Source organism: Danio aesculapii, chromosome 18 (assembly GCF_903798145.1).
Source record: "Danio aesculapii chromosome 18, fDanAes4.1, whole genome shotgun sequence".
Taxonomy (NCBI): domain Eukaryota; kingdom Metazoa; phylum Chordata; class Actinopteri; order Cypriniformes; family Danionidae; genus Danio; species Danio aesculapii.
Genome location: NC_079452.1, coordinates 9,590,487 through 9,612,463, shown reverse-complemented (window position 1 = coordinate 9,612,463; position 21,977 = coordinate 9,590,487). Strand labels below are relative to the sequence as shown.

At 41.0% G+C, this 21,977-nt stretch overlaps 1 protein-coding gene across 2 annotated transcripts in view; it reads right to left on the bottom strand.

Annotated features, from left to right (window-relative positions):
* mthfsd (methenyltetrahydrofolate synthetase domain containing) overlaps positions 1-21,977 on the bottom strand; it is an 83,393-nt gene that overhangs the window by 40,790 nt on the left and 20,626 nt on the right. The window contains exon 2 of one of the 2 annotated variants that reach the window (XM_056478161.1): positions 11,892-11,995. The exons of the other annotated variant lie outside the window; for it this stretch is intronic. Coding sequence (XP_056334136.1) covers positions 11,892-11,995 — 104 coding nt within the window. The remainder of the gene's footprint in view (positions 1-11,891; positions 11,996-21,977) is intronic. 2 annotated transcript variants of the gene reach the window in all.

Genomic DNA, 21,977 nt, shown 5'->3' with positions numbered 1-21,977 from the left:
GGCTTAAATCTGTAAGTGTACAGTGTTTAAAATTATTGATTCATCTATAAAAGGGTCGACTCATAGTGCTTCAAACGAGTCGTCTTGATAACGAGTCATTAGGTGTTTCGCGATGACGCAGCTACGAAACACAAGCCTCGCCAGTAGTTACGCGCGCAAACCCGGGAGATTTGAAACCTGTGGCCCCGCCCACTAACACAGAAAAAACACTAGACACACACACACAGACGCCGCCGGTCGAATGAAGTCACGCTGTGCTCAGATGGATAATATTGACAGTCTCTACCCAAAGATGAAACTGTGAAGAGTCAGTGGTTGAGGTTTATTCACTAGTGTAAGTAAGTGCGATTAAAATTGTTGCCTCGTTTAGTCTAGCTTGCAAGTTATGTATTTATTGTGTTTTGTTACTTGTTAACCTGGTACAGTACACGCGGTTACTCTTTATATTCTCTTATCGCATGTACTGTAAGCCACGTTGAAAACGCGACGCGTGCCGCTTTGTTTACGGATTTAACGTTAAATGCTTTTGTGAGCTCGCGTTCCACTGCTGTTTGTCGTTGCTATGGCCATCGTAAGCTAGGAGACGGGAGAGGTGTCGATCTCCCTAGTTCTGAGGAGGAGCGTGATGTGTGTCTGTGTGTGTGTGTGTGAGAGAGAAAAAGAGCAGGTCGAGTGTGTGACGCCTAGGGGCTAGGAGACAGGAGCCTCGCGTCGCTCTCCCTAGTTCTTCTGAGGAGCGTTGTGTGTGTGTGTGTGTGTGAGAGAGAGAGAGAGAGAGAGAGAGAGAGAGAGAGAGAGAGAGAGAGAGAAAAGAGCAGGTCGAATGTGTGACGCCTAGGGGCTAGGAGACAGGAGACTCGCGTCGCTCTCCCTAGTTCTTCTGAGGAGCGTTGTGTGTGTGTGAGAGAGAGAGAGAGAGAGAGAGAGAGAGAGAGAGAAAAAGAGCAGGTCGAGTGTGTGAGGCCTAGGGGCTAGGAGACAGGAGACTCGTGTCGCTCTCCCTAGTTCTTCTGAGGAGCGTTGTGTGTGTGTGTGTGTGTGTGTGTGTGTGTGTGTGTGTGTGTTTGAGAGAGAGAGAGAGAGAGAGAAAAAGAGCAGGTAGAGTGTGTGACGCCTAAGAGACTCGCGTCGATCTCCCCAGTTCTTCTGAGGAGGGTTGTGAGTGTGTGTGTGTGTGTGTGTGTGTGTGTGTGTGTGTGTGTGTGTGTGTGTGTGTGAAAAAAGCCTTACACTACGAAGCACGTATGCACTGTGACTACTTTTATATAGTTGATTAGCAGCTGGGCATTTCACTCTGTCTCGCGCTGAAGCCTGTCACTGTCGACCAATCGCAGCAGGCTGTCATTGGACCAATCAGCGCAGATTAGCTTCGCGCTGAGGAGGGGGTTGGGAACAAATGAATCGCTGAACGATTCATATGGGAGTCGCTGGGATAATTAGGTAAAAATAAATGCAGATTATAAGACCATAAAAGTGTTTTTTGACCTTGCATGCATATTAGACTGTTGTTGGAGACCCTTACAACCTAAATATGACCCTATTTCATGTATAATATGGGCTCTTTAAAAAAATAGAAGCAGATTGAACTATTCATAGAGATGACAGGGGACATATACTACTTAAACCAAAGGAGATAAATACGCGTTTCTTACAATTTTACTCTGACTTGTACACTTCAAAATGTAACAGCGACCACAATACTATGAATAAATTTCTAGACGAATGTAACTTAACAAAAATCTCAAATGAAGACTCGGAAATGCTTAATACAGATATCCAAGCCACAGAAATACAAAAGGCAATAGTCTCCCTTAAAAGCGGAAAATCATCTGGCCCTGATGGTATGCCGGTCGAACTTTATAAAAAATTTAGTAATATCCTTACACCATTTCTCCACAGAATGTGCAACCAAGCCCAACTAGATAGCACCCTGCCACCAACATTAACTCAAGCTACAATCACTGTTATTCATAAAAAGGGAAAAGATGAGCTAAACATTGGCTCATATCGTCCAATTTCCCTATTAAACATAGATTATAAAATATATGCAAAAATCCTGGCCAATAGACTAACTCCTTAAATGAATACAATAGTTCACAGTGATCAAACTGGATTTATATCAAATAGATCCTCAACGTCTAATTTACGACGTCTGTTTGATATCTTATACACTGACAGGAAAACTCACAACGATCTAGCCATATTGACTCTCGACGCTGAGAAGGCATTTGATCAGATAGAGTGGGAATATCTGTTTGAAGTACTTAAACGACTTAATTTAGGTGAGAGGTTCATTAAATGGATAAGACTTTTATACACAAACCCCAAAGCACAAATTCATACAAACCGCAATTTGTCTTCCTCATTTCATCTGTTCAGAGGAACACGGCAAGGATGCCCCTGTCAGCTCTAATTTTCGCTCTTGCCATTGAACCACTTGCACAAAGTATACGTTTAGACCCCCAAATATATGGTTATCAGACAAAGACCACAACAAATAAAATTTCGCTATATGCAGATGATATTTTGTTGTATGTGACCAAACCTCTCCTCTCTATACCATCCATTCTTGAAAAAATTGAAATGTTTGGGAAATTCTCAGGATACCAGATAAATTGGACAAAGAGTTCACTAATGCCAGTTCATGACATTCCTCAAACAACGTTAGCAAGGTTCCCCTTTAAGGTTACCAATGACAAATTCACATATCTGGGTATAGAGGTTACAAAGAAACTTTCCTATCTCATGCAATCTAATTTTCCACCTCTATTGGAAAAACTTAAAAATAAAATTCAGTTTTGGAAAACCTTACCAATATCACTACTTGGGAGGATGAATGCCATCAAAATGATCTTTCTACCACAAGTACTTTACTTGTTCCAAAATATTCCTATTTTCTTAACAAAAATCAATTTTCAAGAAAATTGATTCAATTATTCAACCATTTCTATGGGATTATAAAACTCCAAGAATTAGCAAAAAAACATTTAACCAAATCTAAAATGAACGGAGGTCTATCCCTCCCAAATTTCATGATGTATTATTGGGCGTGTGCTTTGAAAAATATTAACTCCTTTAACATCACTTCTAACACTATCCCCATTTGGTTAGCTATTGAAATGGAAGACTGTGATCCATATCTACCTGCTGCCCTAGTACTTTCACCTTTACCACTTGACAAAACAAATGACATTCAAAATCCGATCATACATAATTTGTTTCGTATATGGAAACAAATTAAATCACACTTTACCCACAAAATGCTACCTCTTTCTTTACCAATTGCTAAAAATCCATCCTTTCCCCCTTCTAATTTAGATCTGACGTTTACTAATTGGAGGAAATTAGGATTATGTTGTATCCGTGACCTGTATATTGAGGGTAAATTTACTTCCTTTGCACAATTGCAAACAAAGTTCAAATTACATAACAATAATTTCTTTAGATATCTACAGGTCAGAGATTACATTCGAAAATTCAAGCCAGATTTCGTTACACAACCACAATCTATGCTTGATGAATGTTGCACTATATCTCCATATAAAAATAAATTTATCTCTAATATATATAATAAATTACAAACAATACCCCCCCCCCCCCTCATCCAATAAATATAAGGATAGCTGGGAGAAGGACATGGGTACCCATATTCCTGATGACATCTGGGAAGAATCTTTGGAACACATACACTCCTGCTCCTATAATACGAGACATCGTCTTATACAATTCAAAATTATACATAGGCTTCACTTTTCAAAAGTAAAGATCCACAACATTTTCCCAAACGCTTTATCCAACTGTGATAAATGTCAATCCCCTAATGCAACACTTTTCCATGCTTTTCTTTCTTGCCCGAAGGTCACAAACTACTGGTCTGACGTATTTAATGTATTGTCAAGAATTTTTAAGACTACACAGTTATCTGAACCATTGTTGATCATTCTTGGCACATCAGAGTTATTTAGAAAATTTACTTCAGCCCAACAGCGGTTCATTTCCTACTCTCTTATTACTGCAAAAAAATTGCTTTTGATGTCATGGAAAGGACCAACGACTCCTACTGACAAAATGTGGCTTCGAGATCTCTCCAATACTTTACATTTAGAAAGAATTAGATATCTATTGAAGGACAATCTCTCAGGTTTTTATAATACTTGGCAACCCTTCATAGACTTCTTACAATCAGTATCTGTATAAACACGTACTTCGTATAAACTTATTGTACTTCTTGCTACAAAATTGTATTCTACTTCCACATTGTTTGTCTTTTCTGCTTTGTTTTGTATGTATATTCACACAAAAATATTTGAGCCTTTTTTATATTGTTGATTGAAATTGTATAATATATATATGCTCAATAAAAAAAACAAAAACAAAAAAAAATCTGTTTTAATGCTTGAAGAAAAACATTGTTTCTGTTTGCACTTTTAGTTTTGAGAGAGCAGTACTTTGACTATAGATACACTTAATGTTTGCATTTACAGTGTTATTCATTGAAGGATTTAATTATTATATGTGTGTATTCTACTGTTTTTACAGCCTGTTTTTCTGTTCTCTCTTCTGTGTTTTTGCACTGCAGAAATGTGTGTATGCATATTCTGTTCATCTTATCTCGGTGTGGCCGGAACATTCCGTCCCATATGGGGTGCGCAAAATCGTCACTTTCTGACTCGCTCACAGATGCGCGCATACCTACACGCACACATTCTCACGTATTCTGGTTGCTGTAAGCTGTCTTTGTATCGTTGTTTCCCTCCTATGATAATATTCTTTTGTTTTAGGGCTCAGCTGCAGGCGGATCCTCAATGTAATAATGTAATAATATAAGATTGCTCTTCCCTCCCTTGTGTCAGAATAAAATCATACTGAACCATTCAGCTGATTTTCTTCTCATTTTTTCCAAGCTTGGACGGTCTTGATGCAGACACTCACTGGTGATACAAAATACTAGAGTAAAGGGACCAGAGGAAAAATTGGATTTTCCTACAGTTCTGGGGGCTCGTCCGGGATATATCTGGTCAGGTAAGAGAATTTTATTCACACTGCCTGATAAGATATATCCTGTTTTATCTGTAGAATTTTGTAGATTTAGAGGTTATCCCACACAGTAATTGTGTGGATGTATTATCCTACACCACAACGGTGTAGATGATGGTTTATCCTACATAATTGTGTTCTTGTACCCGATTAAATTTGGGTTGCACAGTGTGTAGATGATGGGTCATCCTGCATAATTGTGTTCTTGTACCCAATTAAATTTGGGTTGCACAGTATGTGGAAGATCACACGGTAGCTGAAAACCGTGTGATAAAGCGCTTACAAATATGGACTAATAAAAACTAGACAAAACAAATTATCACCAGTGAGTCTTCTCATCATAGGCCAAACTTATCCAAAGCCTGAGCCCAGTGAGACCCCTGTGAATTGGATGAATAGATGTGGGTGGGGATTTTACACAACCATACATCTCAAATTTAGCAGGATGGACTGAGGGTCAATCCCAGTGGCGGAATTTCCCCCGAGAAGGGACATTCGACCCCAGTTATTTAAAATCTGCCTACAACCTGACTTATGGTGGTATGGGAGACCCTGAATGAGATATGAAATCTATGACGGAGGTCTATGGCACATGGTATAAGATGAGTTCAATTTGGAATGATAAAAAGAATATCTATGTTCCTAAAGCCGTGTTAAAAATAGTTCCTAAGTCCCCGACAGGTAAAGATAGGGAGAGAGAGGGTTATGAAACGCGGCTTTAACAGCCTTCCACCCCCCAATACGACCCCTCTTGCCCCTGCTGAACTGGGCCCCAGCAAGGCATCAGCTGAAAAGCAGATATGTGCACCCTCAGTGCCAGTGAGCCCAGTCGCTCCAGTCGCGGGGAGTTATCCCTCATCAAAACAATGGCAGAGGGACAATGTGTGTGAAGACTATAATTGTAGTAGACCCAAGGACGCAGGTCCAGACGAAGGGTCCGTAATTGACCCACCAAAGAATGTAGCTACTGTTTGGGTGGCCAAAGCCAAAGGCATTGACATTGTACCTCCCTCACCCAGCGTGCTAAAAGATTTGATTTCTCTGCTTCCTGGTGTTGACAAACCTATGGCTTTTGTCGATATGTTAATCTGGAGTTCGCGCCATTGCCAGTTGATAGGGGCAGATTACAGATTTGTATTGCAAGCTAAAATGGGCAAAGATTATGATGATGCTGAGATATCTGCCAAAATTCCCGCATTAAACCATGAGAATGATAAAGTCAGTCATGAAAGAGGGCGAGAGTGCGCGCTTCACTGCCCTGGAGGGGTGAGTAGGACAGACTACTCGCTGACTTTCGCACACAATTAACTAAATATTTGGTGGAGAAAAGAGCAGCCAACCATGATCTGTCTCATGTCACTTCCTGTAAGCAGGAAAAGGGTGAGACGGTCCCCACTTTCTTTAGACGTTTTGCTGAGGTGTGGGTCAGCGTGGGAGCATTGGATTTGAATGAGGGAGTGGCTAATCCAATTTTCCTGTCCACATTTCTGAATAATTGTCTGCCTGGCTGCAGAGATGTTCTTAAAACCCATCTCTGTGACAGAAACCGCCTGACTATCAGGGCTGCTGGCGAAAAGATTAGAACATTAGAGGGTGATGGTATGTTTCCAGATGGCAGAAAAAATACTGTATGTGTGTTTGTACAAGGACAAAGGAAGAGTGATAACGCTAGAGGAGGGCAGCCCAATAAAGGGGACTGGCCTTAGCCAAAACCAGGGAATTGTAATTGTGGAAAAGTTATTGTGGGTGAGAGATTGTAGAAAGAAACAGAGAGAGAGCAGCAAGGAAGTCAGCAATGGGCCAACGGTGCCCAGGGTGGTTGCCAGCAGCCCAATCATTATCAGCAGCCCAATTATTATCAGCAGCCGCCACAACAGCACGGTGTACCCCCGCACACCTATTCCTGGGGTTAGAAACCTCTATGTTGATGGCTCATGCTCAAAACCACAGGATGGTGTATACCTCACAGGTTATGCTGTCTGTGAACTGCCAGACAAAGTGATTGAAGCTGCAGCTGTGCCTTTTTCCTCAGCCCAAGCAGCTGAGCTCATTGCCCTGACCAGAGCTTGTCACATTGCTGCTGATCAGGATGTTAACATTTACACTGACAGTAGATACGCCTTTGGCGTCGCCCATGATTTTGGACAAATTTGGGCTACCCGTGGGTTTGTGGCCGCAGACGGCAAACCCATATCTCACAGCTCATTGGTCATGGATCTCATACAGGCCTGCCGTTTGCCTAGATCACTAGCCATTATTAAAACAAAAGCCCATTGTACATTTGACACCCCTGAGGCTAAGGGAAATAATATGGCTGACACAGCAGCCAAAGCAGCTGCTCAATCTGGGAGGATGCCAAGTTGGCTAAATATCTCTCAGGTTTCCACTTCCTCATCTGTGCTGACTAGTGCTATGCTCCCACTTATTGACATTGTGGCCATTCAAGCTACAGCCTCAGTGGCAGACAAAACTTATTGGGGAGAGCTCGATGCTCGTCCTGATTCCTCAGGAATTTTGCTGGATGCCAATGGTCGTGTGTGCATTGCTTCTGCTTGTGCACCTTTTCTTGTCCGCGAGTTTCACGGTGTTACACATCGCGGCCGAAGAGGGGTATTAGACACAATGATGTCTTTTCTGTGTATACTTAACTTATCACATCATGTTAACAGCACATTAGACAGATGTTTAGTTTGTGCTCAAAATCATGTGACTACGCCACAGGCTAAACACCAACAGCTGCAAATGCCAGAAGGCCCATTCCAGCAATGGCAGGTAGATTTTACTCACCTTCCTAAGAGGGGACCACATAAATATCTTTTGGTGTTTGTAGATAGGTTTTCAAAATGGGTTGAAGCGTTCCCCTGTGCGAAGGAAGATGCAAAAACTGTGATTTTATATCTGACAAAAGACATTATTCCCAGATATGGTATACCATGTGGCATTGACTCTGACAAAGGCACTGCTTTCACAGCAAAGGTGATTCAAGGCCTTGCAAAAGAATTAGGCATTACATGGCACTTGCACATACCATACCACCCACAGTCATCAGGTGTAGTAGAGAGAACTAACAGAGCAATCAAAGACAAATTGAGAAAAGCCATGCAGAGCATGGGGCGCTCTGACTGGCCTGCATTAATCCCAGTGGTACTGGCAGACATGAGAATGTCCCCTCACAAGGTACTCCAGGGGCTGTCACCCTATGAAACAGTAATGGGTAGACCCTTTCCAGCCCCCTGGAGAAAGGGAGGGCATGCACTGGGTGATGGCTCGTGTGATGTTCATATTAGCGAGTATATGCAACAACTGATTGGGGTTTTGAACCAATACTGGGCTAAATTACATTCCTGTGCAGCACTAATGCCAGGGGATAAAACACACCCCTTCAAGGTTGGGGACAAAGTATTAATTAAACAATTTGCTAAGATGGGTGAGGGTCTTTCTGATACTAAATATAGTGCACCCGCTGAAGTTGTTGCAGTCACTCGAACTGCTGTCTTAACTTCCTCTTTCCCACAGTGGATCCATGCAACCAGACTGAAGGAGGCTCTATCTACTGTTTAAAGTTTGTTTGCATATATGTGTATATACAGTCATAATCTGTCTTGAGATTCTCCTTTCTTTCCAGAGGGGCGCCCCACACCCACATGATTGAAGTGCTGGCCAGCCATCTAATTCTAACAACGCCTGGAGGATAAACTGTATGGTTGCTATCTGATAGCAGAGGAGCTGAACACGCAGCGCTGTTTATCAAATAGAAACTGTCAGTTCACACCATGAGCTGGAGAAGTGTGTCTGTTGTTGTGACTGGACTTATCATCGTATGCTTGGTGGTGTTTATTTCACTGCCTGCCTTACGTCACCAGCACAGGCTGGACATTTTGATTGGGAGGAAGAGCCAGGAGAGGATCCTATTGGAGTGAACCTGTGGTATAAATATGTGAAGGTTTTGGTAAAATCATACAATGTGTCGAATTGTTATGTTTGTTCAGGGATTCCTCACTCAGCCAAACAGAACACCCTATATGGTAAACTAATGAATAAAACTCAGGGTATGTTATGCAAGCTTTGCTGGATGTGGTTATCAGGACCCCCAAATTCAAATAAATGATTCTGACATTGATAGGATAGGCCTCAAAATGGAACCTGTGATTCAATGTTTTGGGTAAAATTTAATCATACCTCACAAAGAAGACCAGTTGGACACAAGGTTTTCTTTAACCACACATTGAAGTATCCCATGTGTTATAATTAGACCAATGGCACTATCTATATGGGCAGCACTCTCAACTGTGAGCAGATATGGCGCAGTGGCGAGGGAGTGCCCGTAAGTATGTCGGGCCCCTCTAATGGCACCTATGTTGTCCAAGGTGGATGGTGGTTATGTGGGCGAACAGCCTACATGTCACTACCCGCAAACTGGATTGGTCAATGTGCCCAAATACATGTTACTGATCACATGTTCATCATGGCCACTGTACCAGACGCTGGATCAAAGAGAAGACGACGAAGTGTGCCCACTTTGTGCCCCATGACCCCATATGGGGTGAGGACGTTCCTGAGGAGTTCAAACTATGGTCCACGAGTAACAAGGTCACATTGTCCTTGTTTCCTCAGATAGGTGTGGGAAAGGTTATGCTAAGGCTTGAAACATTGGATTACAGGTTGGAATTATTCATTAATGCATCTCAAGTTATAGATAAGGCCCAAAATAAAGAGATCTCTAACATTAGGACTATGGTAATGCAAAATAGGATGGCACTCGACCTTTTGACTGCCTCTGGTGGAGGTGTGTGCGTATTGCTAAACACGACATGTTGCACTTGTATATCAGATGACATCAATAGTGATGCTATGAGAGATGCCTTATGTACCCTGACTAAATTTAAAAATGCTATGACAGCTGACTATCGCCCCGATCATAACCGTGGATGAAATATTTTCCACAATCTTTTTGGCTGGGTGACGCCTTTTATATCGATGATGATTCCTATTATTGTTGTTGTATTACTGATTTGCTGTTGCGGCCCATGTCTTGTACAATGTATAATGAATTGTGTTTATGCTACCATTGAGAGTATGACTGGTCGTGGGTATTAGCTACTTCCTATGCGTTAGGCATTTAGAGCCTAAAAGAGGGGATTGAAGGATTTAATTATTATATGTGTGTATTCTACTGTTTTTACAGCCTGTTTTTCTGTTCTCTCTTCGGTGTTTGTGCACTGCAGAAATGTGTGTATGCATATTCTGTTCATCTTATCTCGGTGTGGCCAGAACATTCCGTCCCATCTGGAGTGTGCAAAATCGCCACTTTCTGAGTCGCTCACAGATGCGCGCATACCTACACGCACACATTCTCACGTATTCTGGTTGCTGTAAGCTGTCTTTGTATCGTTGTTTCCCTCCTATGATAATATTCTTTTGTGTTAGGGCTCAGCTGCAGGCGGATCTTCAATGTGTATATAAGATTGCTCTTCCCTCCCTTGTGTCAGAATAAAATCATACTGAACCATTCAGCTGATTTTCTTCTCATCTTTTCCAAGCTTGGACGGTCTTGATGCAGACACTCACTGGTGATACAAAATACTAGAGTGAAGGGACCCGAGGAAAAAACGGATTTTCCTACATTCATGTTATAATATTTTATTTTATTTATACAGTTTAGAAGTTTTTATGTTCAATATGTAAAAAGGAGTTGGATTTATCATGTGAAATTGTACAGGGGAGAAGCCTGAGTGTATGGCAATTTTTTTTTGCAGTGTTTGCATATGCTTTACTGCATAGAAGTTGATTTCAAAATGCACCCAAGTTGTTTTGCATTTTGTGATTTTTCAGTTACCATTTTCCATTCATGTTTAATCATTAAGGATTTCTTTTAAATAGTCCAAAATTTTGTCTCATCTTGTTCTTATGAACTCAATCTCGTGTCTCGTCTCGTGGAGTAAGCATCTCGTATATTTAGTTCTGCCTGGTTTTTGAGTCTGAATCAGAGCCATGCAATATTCGGCAAACAACAGCACTCGTCCACCCTCCTAACTCTTCAACCCTTGAGTATTACTCCACACACATACAGTGCCAAGCAGAGGACACTACCGTTTGACAAATATTGCTGCTGTTTTAGTCAAAAGTGTAGTTGTTTAAATTGCAACTATGCAGTTTATTTATAGGGATAGTGCCTATTTTAAAATATTTATAATTTCTTAGAGACAGCACGTCGGCGGCCATTAATTAGCCTTTCATTGAACAGAGCAAAGACGGTTGATGTTGTTCATCCACTAGATGGCAACAGAGACTGCATAATAAGCCCTTAAGGGATAAAAACAGCGTAATTTCTAACTACAGCTGATAAAATCATTTGCTTTCTATAAGCAGTGAGAGGTTTATGTCCTGCTGCATGCCTGCAAAACATGAGCACATCTCACCTCATGCGCCTACTCACTATTTTCCCTATATCTTCAACTGAACTGACAAACTGAGGGTGCAAATACTCAGTAAATACTATAAAAGACATGATCGCCTTTTTAAATAGCCTTTTTGATGGGTCAGGCTATAATGTATACTACTATTGGTTATTAAAAGCTAAAAAGAGGGGAGGAGCTTCTCTATAGAGGTGTCTCTCACTCTGGTTTCCTGCTTCAGTAGAAATCAACACAATATAGACATCAACACAACGAATAATGTTTCAAAGCACTTCAAAGGACTTTAAAAATGAAACATTTTAGTTTTATGGATTCTCTTATGCAACAAACTGGTTACCATTCATTAGAAACAATTTTTTCTGAACACACGTCTACAGTTAACAATCTCCAATTGATCCATAAAATTTGACACTTATTTGGGACCTTTGTGAATGATACCTTGAAGTTGGGAATTCTGTTGTGCACAGGCCGAGGAAAATTGGCAAGGTTTTTCACCTCAATGTAGTTCCATACTTTTTGACGCACATCCCATTTAGTTTCTCCTACAAGTCAAAACATAACAACAAATCAAAATGTTAAGATAAACATAACGTCAAATAAATAACAAAAAAATAAAGAAAAAAATCAGGGCTCCAGAGAGTTACCAAATGGTTCCACTTCAAGAAGATTTCCCCTGCTGCTGCTACAAAATTTTGTGAGAATTTTTACTGGTCCCACTGCCATGTTGGACAATTGATAAGTAGCACGAAAAACATAAAATGACAAAAGAAATGGAACCACACTACTCATTTGACCACAAACCAATTTATAGCTCAGACTAATACACAGTGTGATAATACCGTGTTGTGGTAATGTCACATGACATGGGTCACGCACTGACAATGCAATTCCACTGGCATGCTGCAAGTGAAGATTAGCATGCATTTTCCGATGCATGCTCTCTTTCTCTGTTGGTGGACGCATCAGCGTGGAATTCCACAATGATCGAAATACAGAGACAGTAAAGTAATGAAAAGCCCCTCTAATATAATTATATGGTAAACGCTGGTGCAGGAAGAATAATCAGTAAATTATTTATAATAAAATTATTTATAAATTAAATAATTATTAAATGATTATAAATTATAATCATTAAAAGATACTCTTCACCAACCACTTCCACGGACAAACAGATATGGGAGCATTGGAATAATTCAAGAAGCAGCTTTAAATTTGTTAAATTTAATCATTTGATTCATAAATAAACTGCAAAAAGTTGTAGGCTATTGCGGTATTTAATGATAATAAAGGCGATTCTCCAGTAACCAGTGTAATGCTAACAGCTGATTGGCCTGCAAAGTGATGTCAAAGCTCCTCGTTTGAATTATCGTAATGACTCAGTGATGGAAAAACAGACAATCATGCTAACAGAACACGATTATAATGCCAAACAGCATAAACCTACTTCTCCTGTACTTATCTGCCACATCCAGTTAATGTTATTCACAAACATTAACTCCATGAAAGCCAAAGCAAAGCAAATACTAGATACAAACATGCAGTGATATAAGCAAAGGTGACACACTGTAAAAAGTTGGTGTTGTCTAAGGGTGTTGTCTATAGGAATTTATTTTAAAAAGTATATTTCTTCCAATAAATTGATTGCCTTTTCTTTTTGAATTCATTTAAGTTTCACATAAATAAAAAGTGTGATCCTATTTAATTTTCATTTGTTAAATAAATAGTACAAGTCATTATCTCTTTTTTTCCTGGTTATTAAAACAGTTATACAGTCTGCAGATATATTAACATAAAAGCTTTCTGTGTCGTTGACTCCTGGCGTATTGAGTTCTGTGCATAGTTGGCCCATGAAAGGAATTGGCTCCAGCTGTATTGGTCCTGGTGGCAGTATGACCTGAGATACTGTCTGATAACCAGAGGAGAGATTAACAGTGACACCAAGCAAACTGAAGAACGCCTTCCATACATGAGAGATAAATAAAGGAATAGCCCGACACAATCAGTTCAGGGATACCATAGATACAAAAAACATGTTGGAATAGTAACTCTGCAGTTTCATATGCAGTATGTAAACCTCTGCTGAAAACAAGTTTGCTTGCTTTAGAGAAACAATGAAGTCAACACGGAGGTGAGACTAGGGCCTTGAGGTATTGGTAGTGGACGTAGTTTTTCTTAGGGCAAATGATGATGAGTTTTAGACATAGCCCAGACTGAGCACGATCAGATGTACCAGATGATATCCAGGGTCATACTGGGCCACCAGTATCGAGCTTGGATGAGCGAGAGAATCCTCCTGCTGCCTGGGTGTCCAGAGCCCGCAACTTGAGGTGTCATGCCCAGGTTTTCTCTCATAGATGTTGGTGTGTAGATTTTACCTTCTGGGCAGCCCAGCAGAACAGGCTCCTGGAGGGTGGCTTCTTGTATCTCCCCGTCCAATGTCCAACTGATGGGACTCACGATGAGGGCTGGAATAATGGGCTCAGGTTCAAGGGAGTGGTCTGGAGCATGGATCATAGAAAGAGTATCTGCTTAGCCATTTTTAGAACCAGGATGAATGTTGGTATATTGAAAGCAGTTAAAGAATAAGGCCCATCTGGCCTGCCAAGGATTAAGTCGTTTAGCTTCACAGAGGTATTGCAGGTTTTTGTGATCAGTAATTACCGTAAAGGGACACTCAGCTCCCTTTAACCAATGTCGGCACTTTTCCAGAGCAAGTTTCATGCCCAGTAGTTCTCTATTTCCGATATTATAGTTCTGCTCCGCCAGGGACAACTTCTTCGAAAATAAGGCGCAAATGTGGAGGTGTGGAGACTCACCGGACAGCTGGTATAGTACAGCCCCTACTCTGGTGGTGAAAGCGTCCACTTCTACCCTAAATGGACGTTGGGGATCAGGGGGTTGCAGGAGAGGGGCTGCACTAAAAGCTTCCTTGAGCTTTTCGAAGGCTTCGTGGGCTGAATGGTCCTATGCTAGGGTCTTGGGCTTGCCACAAAGGTGGGAGGTTAAAGGAACAGTGATGGAACTGTAGTTTAGTATAGAGTAATTTAGTTTAGTAATTTTGAAATTTTGAAATTTGTGAAGCCAAGGAATCGTTGGAGCTATTTCACAGTGTGAGGTTCCTTCAACTCGCAGATCGCTTGTGGCCCATGCATTGTCGCCCTGGCCCATCTGGATACCCTCCTGGGTGATATTACCCAGGAATGCCACCGAAGGGCGGTGAAATTTGCACTTTTTGGCCTTCAAATACAGTTGGTACTTTCTTAAGCATTGCAGGACCTGGGAGACGTGGAGACGATGATCGGTGAGGTTCTTGGAGTGTACTGTATAAGAGGATGCCATCTATATAATCAATGACGAAGTGATGAAGGAATCTCTAAACACCTCATTCATGAAAGTCTGGAATACAGCTAGTGAGATGGACATGGCATACGGCATCACCTGATGATAAAAGTGGGGGTGATAAATGCTGTCTTCCACTTATCTCCAGCACAAATTCAAACCAGGTTGTAGGTGCTCCTTATATCCAGTTTGCTAAGGACACAGGCTTCTTGTAGTTCTTCTAGTGCTCTTAAGAGTTGAGAGCTCAGTAGTCAATAAATGGGCGTAGACCTCCATTCTTCTTGCCCATGATGAAAAAGCCGGAGACTGCTGGTGAGGTGGATGGTCAAATTAATCCTTGCTTTAACATTTTGGAAACGTATTCCTCCATCGCCTTGCACTCTGGGATGGATGGGGTAAATCCACCCCTTAAGCCTAGTTCACACTACAGGATTTTAAGCCTGATTTGAGCCCGATTTGGAAGTTAACAAGCTCATCGACAGATCGGGCTGTGATCGGGAAGAAATCTGTGGGTGCTCGGCGCTCACCAGCCTTTATGTGTGAACTACTGAACAACGAGTGAAAGAGACTCGCTGAAGCGTCGCCAACACCTCGCAGACGGAAATCCAATATCTAGCATGCTGAATATTCTAGAGCAGTCAGCCGACTCGACCCCACATTCGGTCAGATGTAGTTACGAGCTGCAGCCAATGAGAGAGAATATTAGCATGAGCTGAATGCCTGTGTGCTCAGGAGCCCAACAGAAACGTCTGTGATTGGCCAGAATGGGCATCGATGCACTCGCTTCATTCTGCCTTAACACGGACACGAGAGTAGGATTAACAGGATATTAACAGTGGAGATCGCATTTTGTAACTTTTAGAATTATATTGTCACGTCATATTTACATTCAAAACTTCTATTGAGATATTAAAATTAAGCTCTGAATGTCTGTCATCATATTTGATGACACCATTACCCTAAAAATATTATCTTTTTTGGTAATACAACCTATAAATATGTAGTTAAGATACCAGAACACGCAAAGGTCTGGGGCTCGCTATTATTTTCACTTTCAAACAGGAGCTATTTCCCGGCACAGAATATGCTGTTTTGAAAGATATTTCTGTAGTAAATTTATTTAAAGTCAGTGAAAAGTGGCAGACATGCATGCAGTCATGTTGACCAATATGGTAAATAAAGGTAGAAATGCTCAGTTCTTTACTGTTTTGTAATTTAAAAAATAACAATGTTAGAAAGAAATACACAGATATTTAGGAAACGTCAGGGTGTTATAAATATGTTAGTTTTATTTCAAAGTGTTATTAAATTACAAAAATACAAACTCTCTGTGTATCAATCCACTCATACCTTGCAGATGAGCAATTGATCCACTGATGCATCAGCTGACTGATGATGTTTTTAAATGCTTTCTTGAAAGCTTGAAACTCTTGTCAGTGATGTAATGAGCACACAAGCAGTGTTCAGCTTTTTCTGACGACTCCTCCCTCAACATTTCATTGGCTGTGGTTTGGTAGCTTGACTGAGCTGAGTTGTTGTCAGATCTTGTAGTGTGTCACCCCCCTCTTCTATTTGCATAGGTACTGGTAGTGGAAGACAGGCAGCAGGCTGGTGATCGGTTTCGGAGATATGGCAAGCAGCTAGGCATTGAGCCATACGTGTGGTGCCTTGTAAGAGATTCTCCAAACCGATGGTATCATCATAGATGGCCAGGGCTGAGCAAAGACATGGTTTCAAACCTTGTCAATAAGCATCAATTAAGGCCGTCTCGTTCCATCCACTAGCTGCTGCCAGGGTACGGAATTGCAGTGTGTAATAGGAAACAGATAATTTATTCTGCCGTATGTGAAACATTTGGTCTGAAGTGAAGAGCGATCCGGTAGACAAACAAATCTTCTGAAAAAAAAAAACAAAAAAAAAAAGTAGTAAACTGGGAATATGAATTAATTATTGGGCTATTCAGGTTCTGTATAGCCCATATGAGTACTTTGCCAGATAACAAGGAAATCAGAAAAGACACTTTGGAGTGCTCAGTGTGAAACTGAAGAGGATGCATTTCTACGTACAAATTCACTTGAAGCAAAAAAAATAAAAAATGCTACACTCAGCCGCTTTACCAGAGTATGTATGAGGGAGGGCCATGGGACTTACAGAGGCAACGGGAGTCACGGGGGTTGTAGTAAAGGGAGAAGTGAAGCTTTGAGTTGACAAGTTCCATGAAGGCGTATAATGACGTTTGTGTGCGTTGTGCTGTGCTTCCAGAATCCATTTTGGATGTTTTTCTGTTTTTCTTGGGTCGGTCACTATGTCACGTCTCACAAAGAAACAGCACAGGAGTATGGGTAAAATACACAAATATTTGTGGAGAAATGTCAACAAGAGTCTTAACTGAGGAATCTTGAAGTCAGAGGGAACATGCAGAGAAGTCTATTGCAAACACACAAGCAGGGAATCCAGGAAGATGTAAACATCAGAACATACAGGTAAATACCAGAAATCAGGAGATTGCTAGCAAACCAGGAGAAGGATCGCTGGAGAGTAATCGCATGGGAAGAGATGACGCTAGATGCGAGGATCAGGACCGATGATGACTGTGTGAAGGCAAGTGCTCTGTGTGTGTGGTGGTATGTGTGTGTGTGTGTGTGTGTGTGTGTGTGTGTGTGTGTGTGTGTGTGTGTGTGTGTGTGTGTGTGTGTGTGTGTGTGTGTGTCTGTGAACAGGTGCAGTTAATCAGTACTCATTGTGAACGGGTCCTAGTGAATAGGGTGACTCCGGTGACTGCCTGACAATGGCATCGCTCCTTTTGAAATTAGAAAGTGTTCATAATGTTTCAATTCGGTGCATTGATGAACTGGTAGATCTTCACTTTATAGTAAATTCTGTATCCATAACTGCAATAAGAGATGTTGTTTCACACTTAAAGAAACATAACGGTCCGCTATCATCATCATTTAGAAGGTGAAAAATTTGAAGTTGTTGAGCCCAGTGAATACATCCTTAAACCAAATGAAAAGTGAAGTTTGTAGTATATCCCAATTCACCAGTCCTTAGTTCATATTTTGGGTAAAGAAAATCTGAGTAAAGAACAAGACCAGTTGTCATCTATTCAATATGCATCATATCATGATGGTAGTCTATAAAGAGAATTCTTTTTATTCTGAAGGGTTGAAATTTATAACCCCCTGGGTACATCAAGAAAAACATCCCGCATTCACTGCAATCCACTCTTAACTCAGTATACTTGGCCCTTTTATGCAAAGCAGTTGACATCAAAAGATTTGGCTGAAGTGCTAGCTTCTTTGTTAAAATACATTTTGAAGAGTTACAGTGTCTACATTTCCAGTGTTAGACAACATGTTAAAGGCTCTGTGTTTTGTGTAGTTGCTGATAATCTTGGGGCATTCAATTTGTGGAAAAAAATTTTTGTGGACCATTCATTTGCAGCTTCTGTCTTTGAGAAAGATCAGATTTTCAAAGAAATATGAGAGGTCAGGTGTATTTCCTGTTCTGACCAAAGAGAATCATGCCACTCATTTATTGACTATTAAAGAAAATCCAGCTTTGACAAACTGTTACGTGTTAAAAAATGGCTTCCCACTCACCGCAAAACTGAGCTATTTCCACTGTTTGATTGGCTATCCACCCAATATATGACATTTTTGAAGGCATCTTGGAATTTCTTGGAATTGGATCTATGCCTAAAGAGCCCCTATTATACATGAAATAGGGTCATATTTTGATTGTAAGGGTCTCCAACAACACTCTAATATGCATGCAAGGTCAAAAAACACTTTCATCGTCTTATAATATGCATTTATTTTTACCTAATTATCCCAGCGACTCCCATATGAATCGTTCAGTCATTCGTTTGATCCCAAACCCCTCCTCAGTGCAAAGCTAATCTGCGCTGATTGGACTGATGACAGGCTGCTGAGATTGGTCGACACTGACAGCCTTCAGCGCGATACAATATAGAAGTAGTCACAGTGCATACATGGAAGAACTGGAGAGATCGACACGAGTCTCCTAGCCGTCACACACTCTACCTGCTCTTCACACACACACACACACACACACACACACACACACACACACACACACACACACACACACACACACACACACACCCCTCCTCAGAAAAACTGGGGAGATCGACACGAGTCTCCTAGCCCCTAGCCATCACACACTCTACCTGCTCTTTTTCTCTCTCTCTCTCACACACACACACACACACACACACACACACACACACACCAGAGATTGCGTTAACCGAATATTTTCTGTCAATGACGGATTTTTTTTCAGCAGTGACGGAAAAATCTGAGGGTGATCCGTCATTTTGACAGATTATGCTGAGGGCGATCTATTGTAATGTGTACATAACTGTAATTCCCACTCCTGTCCAGCTGATGGAGATTGCCCTTATTAATTAGCAATTGTCTTGTTTTGTCTCCTCTTTGTCACCGCTGCGTACAGTTGTTGCAAAAATGTCACGGCAGCTGAGTGTGAGAAGTTTCTTTAAACAGCCAAATAGTGATATTATTATTAAGGGTGAAAAAAGAGGAAGTGATGCAGTGGACGATGTAGAACAAACTCCTCACTGACAGCGCGTTGAAGAGCTATGGACTTGATGATTTGGAGCGCGTTTGTGAGCACAACGGAACGCAGAGGGGTGCATCCGCCCCCGTGGTGCAGAAAGAGCGTGTGCTGCAGGATTTTTGCCCTGCGAAACGAGTGCTTGCAGGATCAGGAAATCCCACATTCAGAGAATCCTGCAAACTTCTGATCACTTCCTTAGAAGAAATGTTTCCTGACTACAAAACGCTGACTGAAGTTGCGCTAGTAATTCTGGTCTCCAGTGTGGTAGCAGAACACGGCTTCAGCCTCCAGAACAAAATTAAAACTGTCACGAGAAGTCGACTTTCCAAGGCAAAGACACATAATTTAATGACAATTGCCTCTGCATCAGCCTCCCTTGATGCGTTTGATTACGCAAATAGTCCTACAGAACATCGTCTGAATTATATTTCAAGTTATGTTCTTATATTAGTCGGAATTATATTTTATAATATATCTTGTTGTTTATATCTGCTTGTGTTCAGGCACAAATGGCCGTATTTTTATTCCCTCCACCGCCAGTGCAAAAAAACACATGAAACTTGAACGAATTTGGAGTATTTGTTCAGTTGTCAAATAAATAAATGAATAATTTAGCCTATATGCTCGTTGTGCAAGTTCATGATGAAAATATGAAGAAAAAAGCGATTAGACAATTTGCTAATTAAATGATGGGCAATAATAGGTTATGATGGAATTTTTACAACCCTCTCGGTCAAAATGACAGACAATGAGAAAGTCTAACGCGACCTCTGACACACACACACACAAACACAAACACACAACAACACACACATTACAGGAGTCCCCTGTCTCCTAGCCCCTAGCAGTTACACACTCTACCTGCTCTTTTTCTCACATACACAAACACACACACATTACACTCCTCCTTAGAAGAACTAGGGAGATCGACACAAGTCTCCTAGCCCCTAGCTTACGATGGTCATAGCAATAACATACGGCAGTGGAACGCGAGCTCACAAAAGCATTTAACGTTAAATCCGTAAACAAAACGGCACACGTCACATTTTCAACGTGGCTTTACATGCGATATGAGAATATAACGAGTAACCGCGTGTACTGTATCAGGTTAACAAGTAACAAAACACAATTAAATACATAATTTGCAAGCGAAAGTAAACGAGGCAACAATTTTAATTGCACGAACTTACACTAGTGAAATGGAGGAAGAAACCGATCCTGAAACTGATGATGCACTGATCCATGTTCTGACATAGTACCTTATGATCTTTTCTGATCCTTCCTTTAACAAATGGCCGATGAAGTCTTCTTTGTAAGCATGTATTTTCCAGAAGCACTGCACAAGGCTGGGCTTTAATGCTGGGGTATTTTTGCAAAAAATAAACCTCAACCGCTGACTCTTCATAGTTTCATCTTTGGGTAGAGACTGTCAATAATATCCATCTGAGCACAGCATGACTTCATTCGACTGGCGGCGTCTGTGTGTGTGTGTCTAGTGTTTTTTTTGTGTTAGTGGGCGGGGCCGCAGGTTTCAAATCTCCTGGTTTTGCACGCGCAACTATTGGGCGGGGCTTGTGTCTCGTAGCCGCGTCATCGTGAAACACCTAATGACTAGTTATCAAGACGACTCATTTGAAGCACTATGAGTCAACTCTTTTATAGATGAATCAACAGTTTTAAACACTACACTTACAGATTTAAGCCTTAGCTGGATATTTCACTTCACTTAGAGTGTGTTACACACTACATGGAAGGTCATTTTCAAAAACCCATAATATGGGCTCTTTAAGTGTTTCTATCTCAAAGAAATATTTCACTTTCAGTGAACTTAACAGTGCCATCACGCAATTTCTGCATAAATGGGCTGACAAAACTGATTGTCCCCAGCGATTGCCTACAACCTTTTCCTCAAAAAAGAAGATTGAAGGAAACGTACATGCAAAATTGGGCCCCAATACGACTGCTGCCATTCATTATTGGACACAGAATACCTTTGAATGATCCAGCCTGGCTTCTACTCGTGTCTTTAAAAGACATCATTGAACTTGTTGTTGCCTAGTCCACAACAAAGCAAGTGTTGCATATCTTGACTCAAAAGTTTCCGAACACCAACATAGATTCCAAAAAGTATTTTTTAATGAAGGTTTAATCCTAAAGCACAACTTCTTAGAACACTATCCTGCATTAATAAATTATTTTGGACCTGTGATTGCTTTCTGCACAATGCGATTTAAAGCACAGCCAATTTAGCCAGATCGTGAGACATACCTGCCACTTTAGAAACATTCTTCTTTCTTTGGCCACAAAGCATCAGCTTATGATAAGTCATCTACTGCATTCCACAACAGTTGTGCCTGCTCTAAGTGTTGTAAGAGTCACATCAGTGCTATTAAATGTACTGCATGTAAATGTTCAGGAATCAATCAAGCGTCTCTTTCCTTGTCAGTCAAGTACAGCTGACTGACACAGTCACCTTCTATGGAACAAGGTACTCAAAAGGCATGATCGTGGCCTTTAGTGGTACTGCTGGTTTTTGTGATTTAACTGAAATTGTCCAAAAAAATGGCCCTTTTTGAGGAAAAGATG